This window comes from Chenopodium album, chromosome 18 (assembly GCF_948465745.1).
Source record: "Chenopodium album chromosome 18, dcCheAlbu1.1, whole genome shotgun sequence".
In the NCBI taxonomy this organism is placed as follows: domain Eukaryota; kingdom Viridiplantae; phylum Streptophyta; class Magnoliopsida; order Caryophyllales; family Amaranthaceae; genus Chenopodium; species Chenopodium album.
Window position 1 is genome coordinate 36,231,799 of NC_137851.1, and position 11,105 is coordinate 36,242,903.

Genomic DNA, 11,105 nt, shown 5'->3' on the forward strand with positions numbered 1-11,105 from the left:
GGTAGTGATAATGATGATGGGTTTGATCATGAAAACAATGTTGATGAAGATAACATCAATGATATGATGGAAGGGTTGGAGGATCGTGTGAATGAACATTCTCGTACAATTGAGGAGGTGTCAAAGGCTGCAGAGACACCACTATATCCTGGTTGTACAAAGTATTCCAAGCTTTTGGGGGTGTTAACATTATTCAACTTGAAAGCAAAGAGCGGTTAGACTGACACGAGTTTCACTTTGTTGTTAGAAACTCTTTCGGATATGTTCCCCGAGGGGAATGACATTCCTAAGTCCACCTATTATGCGAAGAAATTGATGTGTCCCATGGGTTTGGAGTACACCAAGATCCATGCATGTCCTAATGACTGTGTGCTTTTTCGAAAGGAGAATGAAAACTTAGATGCTTGTCCACAGTGCGGTGAGTCTCGATACAAGCGAGAGGGTTTAAACTTGGACCGTAAGAAGTGGCCGCCAGCTAAGGTCATATGGTATCTTCCAATAATTCCAAGGTCTAAGCGTCTGTTTTCAATCAAGCAAGATGCTAAAAACTTGGTGTGGCATGACAATGAAAGGAAGAAAGATGGGTTAATTAGACACCCGGCTGATTCGTTGCAATGGAAACACATTGATGAGACATTTCCAGAGTTTGGTAATGAGCCTAGGAACTTGAGGCTTGCGTTGAGTACGGACGGGATGAACCCTTATGGCACTTTAAGTAGCAAACATAGCACATGGCCGGTTCTTTTGTCGATATACAACTTACCTCATTGGTTATGCCAGAAGCAAAAGTACATCATGCTGTCATTGTTAATATCAGGTCCTAAACAACCTGGTCATGACATAGATGTGTACTTAGAGCCGCTCATAGATGATTTGAAGCTGTTGTGGGATGAAGGTGTTGTGACATTCGATGCTCATACCGGGACGAATTTCAGACTAAGAGCCATGATTTTCTGTACCATTAATGATTTTCCGGCGTATGGAAATTTGTCGGGGTACAAAAACAAAGGACAGAAAGCATGCCTAGTATGTGAAGATGATATGCCAGTTGCATTCCTGAAACATTGGGGTAAGAATGTGTATTTGCATACTAGAAGGTCACTTCGTCGAGACCATCCATATCGAAAGATGAAGAAACAATTCAACGGGTTTATTGAGAAAGGAGTGTGTCGTAAGCCATTGACAGGGACCCAGATTTATGAAAGAATTAAACATATCAACACAGTCTATGGAAAGCTTCACACACCGAAACCAAAGAAGGGTGTTCTATGGAAAAAAGTGTCTAAGTTATGGGAACTTCCTTATTGGAAGCACTTAAGAGTTAGACATTGTCTAGATGTGATGCATATTGAAAAACATGTTTGTGATTCATTGATTGGGACATTGTTGAATATTAAGGGGAAGACCAAGGATGGTGCTACTGTGCGTAGAGACATGAAGGAAGCCAATGTTCGACCAAAGTTATGGCCCGAGGATAATGAAAGCAGGAAGAAATCATTCTTGCCTCATGCGTGCTACACATTGTCCAGGGAAGAGAAGAGGATTTTTTGTGAATGTTTGAAAGGAATCAAGGTACCTACGGGGTATTCTTCGAATGTGAGCCGTTTTGTTTCGGTAATCGATAAGAAAGTAGCTGGTATGAAATGTCATGATTGTCATGTCATGATGCAAGTATTCTTACTAATTTCTATTCGGGGGCTTTTGCCGAAACATGTTAGGTATGCCGTTGTGAAGCTTTGTCACTTTTTCAGTGACATATGTAGTAAGGCAATCGATCCCAAAAGGCTTGATGAAATGGAAGTTGATGTTATTGAATCCTTATGCAAGTTCGAGATGTATTTTCCACCCTCATTCTTTGATATAATGGTACACGTAGTTATCCACTTACCTCGAGAGATTAAAGAATGCGGTCCTGTGTTCATGCATTATATGTACCCTTATGAAAGGCACATGGGAAGTTTGCAAGATAAAGTTAAAAATAGAGCAAGTCCTGAGGGTAGTATCATTCAAGCTACCGTGGTAGAGGAAGCTGGGAACTTTTGTGTTGTGTTCTTGGCTAGGGCTAAAGAAATTGGTGTTCCCGTATCTCGACATGAGGGAAGGCTGCAAGGGAAGGGTACAGTTGGTCGAAAATTGGTTAGGCCTCCGATTGACAGATTTCAAAAGGCCCATCGATATGTTTTGCAACAACTCTCTGAAGTTCATCCATACATAGAAAAGCATCTACATGAATTGCAATGTCAAAATTCAAGAATAACTGCTTATTCATTGATGCAAGAGCATAATCGCCGGTTTGTTGAGTGGTTTCAAGTCCAAGTGAAGCTTCAATTGAGTCAAAATGAAAATGTACCAGAAATGATCAAGTGGCTAGCACGAGGTCCCCAACCACTTGTTTATACTTATGAGAGCTACGACATCAACGGATATTCTTTCTCTACTTGTCTTAAGGATGAAAAGAGTGTTCATCAGAATAGTGGCGTTGTTGTAGTTGCATCTTCAACAGAATACTCAAGTGCCAAAGATACAAGGCTAATCGATACGACACAAGCATATTATGGGGTTATTCAAGAGATTTGGGAGCTAGACTATGTTGATTTCACCATTCCTCTTTTTCGATGCAAGTGGGCTGACAATCGTCGTGGACAAAAAAGGGATGTTCTGTTTGGTTATACTTTGGTAGATTCAAGTCGTTATATAGAAGTTGGGGAGCCTTTTATCCTAGCAAAACAAGCTAAACATATTTTTTACATCAAAGACAACATGGATCCAATGTGGCGTGTTGTGGTTCAAGGAAAAAGACGAATTGTTGGTGTTGAAGATGTCGTAGATGAAGAAGAGTACGACAGATTGGATGACACCCCACCTTTATCCATGGGTGTCCAACCTCTTCAAGATGGAGAAGATATAGTTGATGATGAGGACTATGATCGTGACGAAGGGGTGGAGGTTGATTTAGTTACGACACCACTATAGGGTTTATGTTAGTATTATTTTGCTATGTTAGGTTAGCAATTTTGTAATATTAGCAATGAACTTGGTTTTTCTCTCTTTTTTTCTTTTTTTTTTCTCCGGAGATTTTAAATTGATCTTAGTAATTTGTGCAACTTATTGCAGTTAGTTTCTGTTCTAATTTGCATCATTTGCACCATACCCAATTATAATGTTATACATAATTAGTGGGAATACCTTTGCTGAGAATGCAGTGACTGAGCTCTTAACTTCTGCGAGCTTATAGATTTCATCTTACCCTTTTGTTATTGTATGCGTGCAGTGTGTAAGACAACTATCCCTGAGAAAGAGGATTTTATGCAGAACTTCCTTGAGATCTTTCTAGCAGCTACAGATCTTAGTGCTGTATCCTGGTGACCGGGTAAGTAGAGGATAGTCAAATCACTGGCACTTAAGTATATATATGGGCTTATTTTTGTTAAGTCATCAGTAGTTTGTTAATTTTTCTTGCGAATGTCATTTCATTGTGTGCTTATTAGAATCTACCTAAGCTTCATCTGGTTGGCTCAATAGAATTTTCTGTTTTCTTTATGGGCTTTTGTTAAAGCAACATTTTTATTAAGGCTTTTATTTTTGATTATCACGCAGTTTTAGCTGTTGTGCTGGAGCTTGAATTGTTTTGATTATATTGTTTATTTAGGCTTTGGTATTGAATGCATGGAATGAATTTTCTTAAAATAATGTGTTTATTGGAAGCACTTTTCACTGTGATCAATTACTCAATACTTGTGCTTCCTTGAATTTTGTATGCCACTCTGTCCTTTCTCTGTTTTGTGTGTGCTTGCTGTCTTTTTCTTCTCTTGCTATCTATGTTATTATCTGAGATCAACTGAATCTGTATTTGAATGATGGTGTTTTGACTTCTGCCAATTTTAAGATTTCTCTGAATCTGTTATTATCTGGAATCAACTGATGCTTTTTTCTCTGGTCATCAGGATCTTCCATTTCCTGAATGGCTCTGTCATTTGAAACTGTAGTAAACAAAGAAGCATCTTTCAGTTTTCAACTGCAGGATTATAATTAATACAATGCTGTTGTAGCTCATTAAACTTCTCCAAAATTTTTTTGCATGTACATTATAATATGCCTTTTGTCTTATGATAGACTGAATAGGCTGAAGGAGATGGTACTCATGCCTTAGTTTGATGTTTAACATGTCTTGATTGCACTGCAGCTCTGCTAGTTGTGCTGGCCAGTTGTTGTCTAGCTTATTATCAGCTTTGCTAGTTGTGCTGGCCATGCTTGTGTGCAAACCTGATATATGGAAATGACTAATTACTGAATCACAGATATATGGAAATGACTAATTGATGAACAGTATTGACTTACAACTACTTTGATGCTCTCTTTATCCAACTTGAGTTTTGAGACTCTATGAGAATCTTATGCAGTTCTATTCCTCCCTCCCCTCCCCCTCCCTTCTCTTCCACCCCTCACACACACACACACACACACACACACACACACACACACACACACACACAACATGGTTTCTTGCTTTGAGGTTTGATTTTTGGATTATTATACCTTAACATTCGTTCGTTGCAGCCTGATGGTAGGGTGTATAATTTAGGGTGTATAGTTATGTTGACTTGCTGCTTATTAGATTGCTGGTTTCTTTTCTCCTGGCCTGTTTAATCTGAATTCTGTCAGCTTCATAATAATGTATGCAAAAGCTCTTACTGTAAAGCTAACCGAGGAGAAAAATTCCGCAATTCATCATAATAACAAACTCCGATAGGAATTGGTGATAGCTTAACTGATTGTCTAATTTGTTTACAAATTTCTTTTATAAAGTTGGCCAAGCAGCTTTCGGAACCTTTGGTACATGTCAAGTTAAAACTAGGCCTTTAAAGCTTTTAGACGTCTAGCTGAATTTATTTGGTTTAGTGGACATATTGCTTCATCAATTTTATTTATTTGGCAACTTTTGAGAGGCTTTTATGGTTCTGAAATTTACGTTTTTTATGGAAAAAATGGGTGATATTCTGTGAGCATTTTTTTATTTTAATTCTGTAATAAATAATTGGTGCATATTCTGTAATAAAATGGGTGATATTTTGTGAACTAAGGCATACATCAAACTTTCTGCCATGTCTTATTTTAAGAAGCCTAACTGAAAAATAAATCAAAATTGCTACCTTCACCTTCAGCATCACTTAATTTGGCATACATACCTAGAGTAGTGACAGGTGGAACTACTGTCAGAGAGAACCTATGCTACAATTGCTACCTGGACTCAGACTTCTCTAATATACAAAATCAGAATTTATATACACATATACTGCAGTTGAGGATCTTGCTTACCATTTACAATATGTTGTGTTTGCTGGCTTCAGATTTTATCGAGATAGTTTCATAGCAGACCAAGAATTTCCATGGAGGAAAGTGGAGATGACTACAACCAAGAACGTCAAGATATGGAAGAACTTCAACATGATGTTGTTACATCACAACCTAAGCCTAAGAAAAAAGGAAGAGGTCCATCAAAAGGGGTCCAAACAACAACTCCTATCTTCCTTGAATTTGATGAATTTGGTTTACCTACGGGGAAATGGGAATCTGAATATGGAAAACAAATTGGGACTTGTTCCAAAAAAGTTGACATCAATGTTAAGGAACATTCAAAGATGGATAAGGTGGAGAAAAAAAACCTATGGGAGGAGACAAAGGTATAAATGATTTAAATCCTTGAGAATTTATTAAGTCTATGTTAACCTTACCTTGTCGAATAATTTCTTCAGCACTTTGGTTTTTTTTATAATTTTTTTGGAGCAGCGAAAGTTCCACACTGATGATCCCGAAGGTGTTAAGGAAAAGAACTTTCATGTAGCTGTTGGGAACAGATTTAGGCGGCACAAGTCATGGTTAAACGCTCGCTTTATCACAAAAACCGAAGCTCCTGCCGAAGATTCACCTAGTGCAAAAATGAAGCCGTGGGAACTTTATGAGGGTTTAATCTCAGAGCTGCAGTGGAAAGATTTTGAGGCATATTACACATCAGAAGAATTCAAGGTATGTAATTATTAGTGTTAAATGTTTTAAGAATGAGATGACTATGAATATAATACTAATATGGTTATTACTTAACAGCTTAAAAGTGAAAGGGGGAAGGAAAATGCAAAACAAAACAAATATCGACATCACTTAGGGCAAAGAAGCTATGGGAGGGCTCGAGAACACTGGAAAAAGTCAAATAGACTTCCCTCGGTATCTGAATCATCAACCACGAGCAACACCACTGAATTAAGTACTACTACATCATTAAATGAAAGGCTCACGCATCGTTCTCTTGAATGGGTCTTAGCACGTCAAATTAATTTACCCGATGGATCATGGGGTATAGAGCCAAAAGATGAAGAAACTGTTGCAATTGCTAAATCAGTAGTAAGTTCTATTCTCATTGTGTATTTATATTATGCAAGCTCTTCATCTACGTGTTTGTAATAGTTAACCTTGCATTAACCTTACTATAATTAATCATCATTTTTATCATGTAGTTAGAGAACATGAAAACGAAGTCCGTAGAGAGACAAGAAGGAACAAGTTCATGTGAAGAGCGAGGCATTGATGCCCTAACCTTAGCATTAGGGAAAAAGGATAATCGGGGCCATGTCAAAGGACTTGGCAGGTGTGGGGTTGGTGTTGGCCTTACTCAAGCATTTGGGAAGAAAGATCGAAAGGGGAAAAGATCAAGTCATAATAGCTGTTCTTTTAGTGAATTGGAAGAAATGAAAGATTCATTAGCTCAGGAATTTGAAGCAAAGTTTGAAGAAAGGTTGAGTCAACGGGTAGCTGAGGAGATTCAGACTTATCCGGCTAATTTGATTCCTCGCTCAAACTCAACATTGCCAATAATGCCAACAATTACTGAACTTCAATCGCCCCTTGCAAATAATCTTAATCAAATTAAAGCACCACGTGTGATACAGGTAAATGTAAAATATTAAGATATTTGTATCTCATAATTTAAATTTCAAATCATAAGATAATATGTCTTCAATATTCAACAATGTAGGTCCCGACTCCATGTTTTCTTGCCTTGAATGATGAGCACAATGAGAACAAAGTGGTCGTGGCAGATGGAACAGCACAACCATGTTTGGACGGGGTTACTCATAACCTTACCATGAATCCGAAGCACTATAAGTTAGTGTGGACTATCCTTACCCCGACTATGCCTCTCTTGATCTACCGATGAAGGCTCCAGATGGTGAAACTAAGTTAGGTAAAGCGACAGGTTACTTTGTGGAATGGCCCATCTATTTAGTGATTTTCAAAGATGAGGTATAATGTTTTCTACATTAAAAAATTTAATTATGAGTATGTTAAATGTTTTTTTAAACTTAATAATAATTTAACAAATATTAAATTTATAAGGACATGGGATCACTGATAAAGAAGGCTAAATCAGTAGAAGCCAATGAGAAAGTTGATAGTTGTGGCGTTAAATCAGGGCAGTTAACTACTAAAGGCTTTGACCTACTTGACGATAGCATTGTTGGTAGTTTGAGTGAGTGTTGTGAGATGTTGTATTGGTTCATGAGCTCTGATATTAACAAGTATGATACTATAACGGTATCATTGAAGGCTCCTTATTTCTATCAAGATGAGGATAAAGAAACTTTTGTTACAGCTACGGACGTATCAGAACTTCTTAGAGGAGCATGGGCTAATGTTTCATTGTTTCATGTCTACATTTTGTAAGATTTTTACACTCTAATCTGTATGTGTAATTGAAAGATATTTACATATCCCATCCTATATGTAAGTAAGCAAATTTTATTTTGTAGGTACCTAATTCATATGCACATTTCCATTTTAAATATAACCGAGATCACATTCCTTTGTCCTCAAAGGATTTCGGTAGCTGAAATCGAGCACGATTATCTCCAAGTTCATGGGTATGTTAAAAAGGCTTTTATGTCCGAACTTGAAAAGGAGGATAAGCATTGCAAATTCATGTTAGCACCGTATCTTCAAAGGTATGTCCTACGACACATGCTTAATTATTTACTAATGTATATGTTTGTGAATTACAAGTTAATTAAAGTCTTATGGAATGTCATTTTTTGTATAGTAATCATTGGGTGCTTTTGGTAATAAACTTACAATTGGGCCTTGTGTTCGAGTTTGATCCTGCCACTTGTCCTAAAAAGACCCCAAGAAAATTGAGATTGGCTGATATACTAATGAAGTAAGTAGAGAAAGAACATCATTTTCACATAATAAATTCAAAGGTTATGAAAAATGTTGCTGTTGCTATTTTTTTATCATAATTTTTTTTTACAGGGCATACAAGGTGTATTTGTCTAAATTAAAGGGTAATGTTTTGAAAAGTAGAAGGAAAAATTTGCTATTTAAGCAAATGGAGGTACATAAGTGATATCCTTTACGTTAAACAAATTTATGTATGCATGCATTAGCATTTTAATGGGTATGTAATCGTGGGCTTTCATGTTTAAATTCTAGTGTGCTCAACAAAAATGAGGTACTGAGTGTGGATATTACGTCATGAGATACATGTATGAGGTTGTTGCTGGTCACAGTGAGTGCGAGTGTAATTTAGAGGAGGTAAGTGACGTGTGATTGTTTCTTAGAAATAATTAAAATTATCCTTTTGAATGTATTTGAATATATAATATTTGTTTGTATTTTCCCAGGTATATTCTGCAAGGAAAATGGCTTATGATGAAAGGGAATTGAATGAAACTCGAGAACAGTGGGCAAATTTCTTTAGAAGAAAATATTTATTAAATGAACCAATTTAGTTATATTTTCATCGAATGCATAACTAATTTGATTGCATATGTAGTTATGGTGAGCTTGTTTGTTGATTAGTGAATGGATTTATTGATGTGCGACATTTAATTTGTTATGTGGAATGATGACTTCATTTATTGGTGAATGGTAATGATGTTAGAGTAGTGTTGTGAGTACAGGTTTATGTACAGGTTTTTATTAATCAATATCAACTTGAAGTTGAGATGTTCGTAAAACAGGGGAGATGCTGTCCGTTTTCCTGTAAGAAAACCAGATTGTATATGAGTCTATGTACTCAAACCTGCAGGAACTATCTATGATATCTTCTCCGTATATAAATTATTTGGACGAAAAAAAAAATTAAAAATAATTATTCGTAACCAACAAATTAATCATTAGTTACAAATAGCCTGAATTATTATCATAAATTGAAGGTATAATTGTAACTGACAATAAATCTGGTAGTTACGAATAAACATATAATTGTAACGGACAATTAACGTGATAGTTACAAATAATAGCTTCATTGTAACTAACAATTAAAAAGTTAGTTACAATAAACTGTCAAATTAGGCTATAAAATGGGGTATTTGTAACTAACATTTAGAGAGTCCGTTACAATTGCCTAACCTTTTGTAACTAACACTGTTGGTTACAAAAGCCTAATAGTATTTGTAACTCCTGTATACGTAACGGACAAAGTTGGTTACAAAAAGCCCGTTTTTGTCAGTTACAAATGACATTTTTTCTACTAGTGAAAGATTAAAAACGAGCATAAAACTACAAAGAAAACCTAGCCTAAGAGTGCTATAAATGACACTCATCAAATTCCCCCAAGCTAAACCTTTGCTCGTCCTCGAGAAAAACAAAATCAAGCTTAAAGGAAAATGATGACATTATTTAGGCAAGCAAGAAATGAGAAAAACTAGAGAATAAAGGAATATACACTAACTCACTTTTGTAGGAATCACGGTCAATTTTAGCAACAATTGACAAGCCATTTAAACCTCTAGATCGCTCTAGAGGACGAGTGATGCTCTCGTAAGGGTTTCCTAAGAGATTAACCCATAAATCTTAAGTGAAAAGGGAGGCAAAGCAATAAAAGGGAAAAGAGAAATTAAAACTTAAAAGGAAAAGAGGTGCTTATACAATGGACTTTTGCACATGGTCAAAACACGAGAGGATATCAAACTTTCTAAAAAAACAAAGGTAAGAACGTTCTAAGATATCGAGGGTTGATTGAAACATAGGACATACTAAGTATAGAGAACTACCTAAACGCAATTCACCTTCATCTAAAAACAATTTTAGCACATTTTCCTAATTGGCTTCAAATCTTCTTTTAGCAAGCATCTCTATAGTTCCTCGAAGGAACCAAAAAAACAATAGATTTGAGGTTTTCTCGACATCTTGACTTTGCATCCCCTCTCCTTAGGCTTTAACTCATGCCCTCCCTTGATATATGACTTAACCACTAGCTCAAAAGGGCTTTCCCAAAGGTTGTCACGTAATGGCAAAAGGTTGAGGGTAGGCTTAAAATTTAGAATTTAGTGGTATACCTAAGTTGTGAAGCAAAGATTGGCCAAATCTCTACACCAAAACCAAGTAGTCACCAAACAAAAACAAACTAACACCCCCAAGCTTATTCAAAGCTATAACCACAATCATATATACAAAAAGCGTAAGACGCTTCCCCCCAAGCTTAAATAAAGCATTGTCCTCAATGTGTAAGATAGGAAGAAGCATTTACATCAAAATATTTTTGAACTTTTTCATTTTTCACTTTTTTATCAATTTTTGCCAAAGCTTTTTGAATTTGCTTTGCTTTTCCTCATTTTTTCAATTTTTCATTTTTCACTTTATTCATTGTCCTCGCCTCTTTTAACTATGAACGACTTTTTTTTTCAATTATTCATTTTCCATTATTCACAAGATATACAAAACACAAGCTTGCTTACAAATAAGAACCAATATCCAAACTCATATACCACAATCTCCAAGAACGTGATCATTTGCTTCACAAAAACCAAAAATGGAACAAAAAGAAACAAAAGGCTCAAAGTTCTAAAGATGTGGCTTGAAAAGAAGGGAAAAAGCTCAAATGGTTAGCAAGTAGGCAAATGTAAACCCAAGAACTAAAAGTAAAGAATATTATCCTAGAAAAGAAAAATTACCACCCCGAAAAGATGCCTTTGTCCTCCCTAGATGGTTTGGTCTCGTGTTTTAGAATTATGAGTCAAGATTCAAGATTAGGTCTGCAATAGTCAAGGATCTATGCCGCTCATACAAGTGATTGTAGAAGGCTTGAAAACTATGAAACCTCACAAGGATGT

At 36.2% G+C, this 11,105-nt stretch overlaps 2 protein-coding genes across 2 annotated transcripts; both read left to right on the forward strand.

Moving 5' to 3' along the window:
* The first annotated feature begins 261 nt into the window (after positions 1 to 261).
* On the forward strand, positions 262 to 2,973 carry LOC145592092 (uncharacterized). Its single transcript, XM_081648560.1, has one exon. It carries the CDS (start codon positions 262 to 264, stop codon positions 2,971 to 2,973), a length of 2,712 nt encoding a protein of 903 aa, XP_081504686.1.
* Positions 2,974 to 4,463: 1,490 nt separating this feature from the next.
* LOC145590821 (uncharacterized) lies at positions 4,464 to 8,207 on the forward strand. The gene is made up of 5 exons (XM_081647212.1): positions 4,464 to 5,681; positions 5,843 to 6,024; positions 6,103 to 6,219; positions 7,869 to 7,994; positions 8,090 to 8,207. The coding sequence occupies exons 1-4, from the start codon at positions 5,666 to 5,668 to the stop codon at positions 7,881 to 7,883; spliced, it is 330 nt and encodes a 109-aa protein (XP_081503338.1). The 5' UTR covers positions 4,464 to 5,665; the 3' UTR covers positions 7,884 to 7,994; positions 8,090 to 8,207.
* The last annotated feature ends 2,898 nt before the right edge of the window (positions 8,208 to 11,105 follow it).

Coding starts and splice junctions, on each gene's coding strand:
- LOC145592092 (XM_081648560.1), top strand. CDS start 262: ATGTTCCCCGAGGGGAATGACATTCCTAAGTCCACCTATTATGCGAAG.
- LOC145590821 (XM_081647212.1), top strand. Junction 6,025..6,102: donor ACACATCAGAAGAATTCAAG/GTATGTAATTAT, acceptor ATTACTTAACAG/CTTAAAAGTGAAAGGGGGAA.